Source organism: Cynoglossus semilaevis, chromosome 1, assembly GCF_000523025.1.
Source record: "Cynoglossus semilaevis isolate Cse_v1.0 chromosome 1, Cse_v1.0, whole genome shotgun sequence".
NCBI classification, from domain to species: domain Eukaryota; kingdom Metazoa; phylum Chordata; class Actinopteri; order Pleuronectiformes; family Cynoglossidae; genus Cynoglossus; species Cynoglossus semilaevis.
In genome coordinates this window covers 5,801,547-5,807,509 of record NC_024307.1, presented here as the reverse complement: position 1 = coordinate 5,807,509, position 5,963 = coordinate 5,801,547, and the positions used below count along the sequence as shown (strand labels likewise).

At 39.3% G+C, this 5,963-nt stretch overlaps 1 protein-coding gene across 6 annotated transcripts in view; it reads right to left on the bottom strand.

Annotated features, from left to right (window-relative positions):
• LOC103376762 (G patch domain-containing protein 2-like) overlaps window positions 1-5,619 on the bottom strand; it is a 65,514-nt gene extending 59,895 nt beyond the window's left edge. For 4 of the 6 annotated variants that reach the window (XM_025054854.1, XM_025054853.1, XM_025054858.1 and 1 more), the window contains exon 1: window positions 2,473-3,129. In XM_025054854.1, coding sequence (XP_024910622.1) covers window positions 2,473-3,125 — 653 coding nt within the window. In that variant the 5' untranslated portion in view covers window positions 3,126-3,129. Of the gene's footprint in view, window positions 1-2,472; window positions 3,130-4,722; window positions 5,415-5,452 lie in introns of those variants that run through there. The other 2 variants (XM_017039122.2, XM_008307273.3) reach the window with 2 other exon arrangements.
• Window positions 5,620-5,963: the final 344 nt, after the last annotated feature.

The window sequence follows — 5,963 nt, the reverse complement described above, 5'->3', positions numbered from 1 at the left end:
GCCATGGTGTTCCCATTTATTTCTTCTCCGGAGCTGTTTTCTGTCAGAACGGCTATTGATTTTTCCATAAAGTAAGAAAACAAGTACCGTTTAGGGGCTAGAGAGGTCAGCGCAAATGAAACCAGGAGATGTAAGGCCCTCCGTCGGCCCCATTACTGGTTACCTCAAATGTGTTCTTCTCACATTTTGTTATATGATCAGCTGATGAAACAGATCAGAAAAGAAAACACGTACGATTCAAACGTGTGAAGTCACACACTCCAGACTGCAGCTGAGGAACTGTTTAATGCAGCAGTTTCCAACCTGTTTTGGCTCCTGACCCCGTTTTGATGTCACACATTTCTGGCGACCCCAGAGACATGGCCGACCACAGTCACATGATCCCAGCTGTCAATCAAGCAGTGCCACCTTTTTTTAAAATTTTTGTTTGTACTCATTTTATTTTCATTAAAGTGTTTTGGAGTTTTTTTATTATAATTTATAAATGATAATTATCAGTTAAAAAAAAAATTTAGTTTTTTTGGCGAATTCGATTTGAATTCTAGGCGACCTCATGAGGGGCCACAACCCCAAGGTTGTTTGACGGTTTTTTGAATATTAAGTAGATGTGTGAACAAAAAATAATTTCATTGTTGGCCACCACACTCTACTGTGTGATGTATAGGTGAAAGTTTTGCATAAAATTAAAAAATATCTCAACAATAAATTAATTTTTTTCCATCCTCAAACAAAGATGTTTCTCTTCACAAAGTTTGTTCTTTTCATTTTTCTTTTTGGTTAAACTGTCTTTTCAGAGTTTATTACCAAGATGAAATGACAATGATGTCTACTACAAATAAAAATCACATTTTTGTTTAACATTCTTATTTGATGTTTATTTTGAAACTCAGTTGAGGGCCAGTTAGGATGATTCAGCGGGCCACACAGGGCCCGCGGGCTGCCAGTTGAGAATTACTGCTTCACTGCTTCGTCCTTGTTGTTATAAAACTAAAGCCAACGCCACAGAATCAATATCTGTCGCTGCTTTAACTTGAACCAGTGATATTCTCACTACAAGGCTCAAACTCTTTCTGCAGCGCCCCCTTTTTGTAGACAGGATTATTGTGCCTGTGTGGCTTTTTCTTTTCTTATTATACAAGAAAATAGTGTTCCTGCAGATAACACTCCCTGCTAACACTAAGAGCCACATTTAGCTTCGCCAAATAAAATGCACACAAGGGGGTGCTCTCTGTGAGACTGGGGGCAGAGCCAGGTTTAATTACTCAGGCCAAGACAGGAATTCATTTCAAAGCAAATCAATATCACGGCAAGTCACCTATTTATTTGTGACAATATTTCTGGAAAGGTAATAATTAGCTGGCTGACGCCCGCAGGTGTAGCTATCAGAGATCCCTCCCTGGTGATTATTCCAGCTACAGGAGATGAGGATGAAGAGACTCGATCATTCATTTTTAATGTCAACGCAATACCTTTAAAGTGCAGTGGCATGATTGTGATACTTTTTTTTTTTTTTGGTTTAGTTGAGGACATGCTGAATATTGACAACTGGCTGGATGTAGACAGGCGTTATAGATCATCTTAAATGTCGCCTTGTTAATTGCCTCTGTCTGATAGTAGTTATGCCCATGACTTTTATGTTATGAGTTTAACTGCCTTGGTAACTTTACATTTTAAAGGGTAAAAAGGGCTTTTGGAGTTTTGAGCTCCCTTTTTCCCAATGGCTTTAATCTCGACTCTTTAAACAAAGGTGGGATTAACATTTGGCTGCCAACAAACTCTGTGATTTTCACAAATATGTTCCTCCACAGCTCAATAAGAACCACTCCACTGAATATAAAATTAAAGATAATCTTCTACACACTGAAATATCGCAATATTTCATTTCACAATACCGTATCGATATTCTACTGCACTATATTGATTTTTTTATTAACAATTAACAGTCACATTTTTATGGCATTGGTTCATTTTATTCCAATCTGTTCCAATGTTTTTATGGCATTGATTCATTTTATTCCAATCTGTTCCAATGTTAGTAACTTGATGTTAAATTGTTTGAGAAAAAAAAACTCAATACATCGTCATGACTATAGTATCGCAGTATACTCAATACATCATCATGACTATGGTATCGCAGTATATCGCAATACATTGTGTGGTTGCTCCTGTATCGTGATACGTGTCATACCATTAAATTCTTGCCAATACAGACCCCTAATGCTCATTTATTGGTTCTATAGTGTAGCAGTTATCAGGCCTGCTTTACACATCTGCCTTACATGCAGAAGGTCCTGGGTTCGATCCCCAAAGGAACCATTTACTTAATAGTGCCTCCCAGGCAGCCTGTGTGGATGGATGGATGGATGGATGGATGGATGGATGGATGGATAGATAGACAGACAGATAATAGAATAAAATAAGGGACTTCAATTATTTTACTTTAACACAGCAGTGATGTAAAGGCCACCTTACCCCTCAGACATGTTCTCGTCAGCACCATCTCCACGTTCATTGGTCATCTTTCTCTTCCAGCACTCTTTCTCCATCAGGCTGATTCCCTCCGCCGTTCCCATCCAACCACCAGACCTTTTCTCTGATCCTGGCAGCTGCTGCATCTGCGTCGGCCTGAACCTCTGTTTTCCACTCACACTGGACTCATTCAACTTTTGCTGCAGTCTGACCGTGATGCGCGAGTTCATACGCTTGACCTTCCTTCTCCTCCTCAGGGGTCGCCCTGGATTGTTCTCAGTTAAAGAGTCAGACTCTGGCCAGGACGGCTGCCTCATTCTGGCCTGGCCTCTCATGAAGGGGTGCCAGCGGTTAGTTGAAGTCAGGTCATCAGAGTCACTGCAGTTGGCCACTGAGGCTGGGATGGCCGATGAAGAGTTCTGTCTGTACTGAATGGCCTCGTCCAAGCTGGACTCCGACGCCTCGATCCAGTAGCGCCTCTGCTCCGGTGGATAAAGTGAGGGCTCCCGGTAGCGTTTACGGACTCTACGGCGACGGATCTGACGACGCTGTCGCAGCGGACTCAAGACCATCTCCTCCCACAGCTCCCCCAGCTTGGTCTGCTCTGAGGTCTGCTCCAGCGCAGAAACCAGGTCCTGCACCAGTAAATCCATCATAGTGCTGTGGATCAAACCAACAGAGGTGTGAATGTCTGTCGATAAGTAACAAAACAATTCTACAAAGTATGAGTCCTTGTAAGAAATTGTATATTTGTTACATTAATGTCGCCAGAATGATGAAGCATGTCTGATTGGGTCTTCATTTTTTTTTTTTTTTTTTTTTAATGTCTGATTGGGTGTTCATTTTTTTTTTTTTTTGGTTAAGCTCAAAGGTGACATTTCCATAGGATTAATTTATCTATCTCTCTTCTCTTTTGGCTAAATGAGGCTTCTGAATGTGCTGTCACAACATAGTAAGAGTGATGGATGGACTCAGACGATTTACTTTTTCTTTTCTTTTTTCTCTCAAAGTCATTGCATTTGCCTAATTAAGTAATACATTTAATCCAAAACATTTTTTTTAAATTAACTGATAATACTAAGTGTGTTGTTTTCTCACAAGTGAACTGAGAATGTTTCCAATTGTTAATGTTTTCTGGATACTGACTAACTGTGGCATAAATTGTAAACAAAATACATCTGTATGAAAATGAATCAGGTAGGTTGAAAAGTTAAAACACATCAGAAGAGGTAGTGATATTGAATAATGCCATTTATCCTACGGATTGAACAAATCACGAAAAAGGAGACGTGTAGGGCGTCAGGAATGAGGCGACAGGAAAGGGATCCCGCATGAATTAAAGAAACAAGAAATTAATAATATTAAGATATAGATATGGCATTTTATACATATACAATATTACAATTTAAAAGCTAATGTGTAAAGATAATGACATCACTTAAAATAAACAGAAATTTCTGAGCTGAGCTTTGAAGGAAGACTTCCTATTATTATTATTATTATTATTATTATTATTATTAATATTATTATGTCTGTGTGATATTTTAATTCGTGTTTTTAGCATTAAGACAAGGCCCAAGGACAAGATTTTTGTTGGGTTGTTTTTGTTTTTTTTTAAACACTTTCACCCCATTGATACATCAGGATGACATGGACAAACGGATGAAGACAGTACGAGTATGAGTAAAAAACAGCAGAAGGACGTGGAAGCAGCTAGTCTGCTGTGTTGACCCCGGAGGAGAGCAAGTGTATTTAGGGTCTACTTTCATCTCCATCCATACACTTTCTCCAAGATAATCATGTACTTAACAAGGCACAGCAGAGTACGTTTGTTGTTGTTGTTTCACGCTGCTCTGCAACATCAGTTGTGACTCCTGCCTTTATTGTACAGAGATGCTGCTAACACAGAGCTACATTACCGCCTCATTTCTCACTTACAGTGGTCGTCGAGGCATTAAAACAACGTCGGCTGCCGCTAACAAGACACAATAATGATGTCGAGCTAATAATAAAGCTAATAACAAAGCCTTTAAACAGCAGTGCTGCGACACAATAGCAGAGGCAGCTGTGTGTCAGTGCAGTGTGTTACGTAACAACTCGAAGCGCAAGGACACACACGTCTCCCCAACGTTATAATAAAAACAGCGAAACATATATTTTTTTAAAAACCAAAAAAATAACCTGTAGTAACACACTGTACAGTACCAAACATGATACACGTTACGCTAGAAAAGGCAGTGTCTGTGCACTCACCAGTCGAACCCTGTCTTATTTTGTTTTTCTACACAGCTGAGGCGACGTGAACACTTCCGCCCTGCGCTCAGCCAATAAGGAGCCAACACCCTGCTGCCAGCCAATCAGCTGCTTCTCCTTTGAGGTGACGACAGGCAGCGCGTCCTGATACTAGGGTGAAGTGACCGAGGGATTTTAAAGGTTAACCGTTCAGCGTTCAGGGCTTTTTCTAAATATATATTTATTATTTGAACAAATATACACAGTATACGTGTAGTGTTTGTATAATTTGTATGAGAGCTTGAATTTTTATTTTAATTAACCCCTCAAAAATATTTTTCTTGTATAATTAAATAATTAATTTTTTACATGTTCTCTACCAAGGCAGCCATGTTGGATTATGATGTTTTTACATCGGCCCATAGGAGACAAACCAAATACAGTTCAGTTTAACTAATAAAAAACGGGGCTGTCCTGTGTTTTTGTACATATCAGTCCATCACAAATTTGACATTTTATACAGTTGAAAATACTATCGCTTTTGTAAACTAATTAAATAAGGAAAAAAGTTAAATATTTGACTTTGTGGAAGTGGGAAAATACGAACGATGAGGTCATGTTGAGTTTTTAAGATCAGGTGAAGTTTTTTTATATACAACCTATGATAAACCTAAACACAGATGTACTTTAAAAAAAACTGTGTTTTTCAAAATTTAAAACATTTTACCAGTGTAAATGTTGAAGACCTTACCTTCACCTTATGTGGGATTTCACGTTATAATTTGTTGTTTTTACAGATACATGAGGTTCAAACCGAGGGGGCATGGCACACATCAGAGGCGATCCAGTCCTTTTGTTGACCATTCAAGTCATGGCCTAAGGCCCAGTGCCACAGATGCAGTACAGCATCTCAACAGATAGGGACCCAAACCCCGGTCTGCTGTGGTGGAGATAACACAGTTTGCCTCACCACTGATCACTACTAACTTTCATTTGATTAGCGGAGAGCTAACTGCTGCTACCAGTGATCCTACGTGAACCCGGAGCTCAGGGGAATTATGGTGATCACTGTTTTTCCACAGTGATGGTTGTTCCAGGTCAAAACATACAGTAGTATGACCTCATTCTGGGGAGTTCAGTATAGAACTTGGCGATACACATTTTTTTCCTACACTGTCATTTCAACAATGAACACATTATTTTATTCCACTCAGTTGTCTGAATCTTATTTCATGATAATTCTTAAGTACTTCCATCTGCAA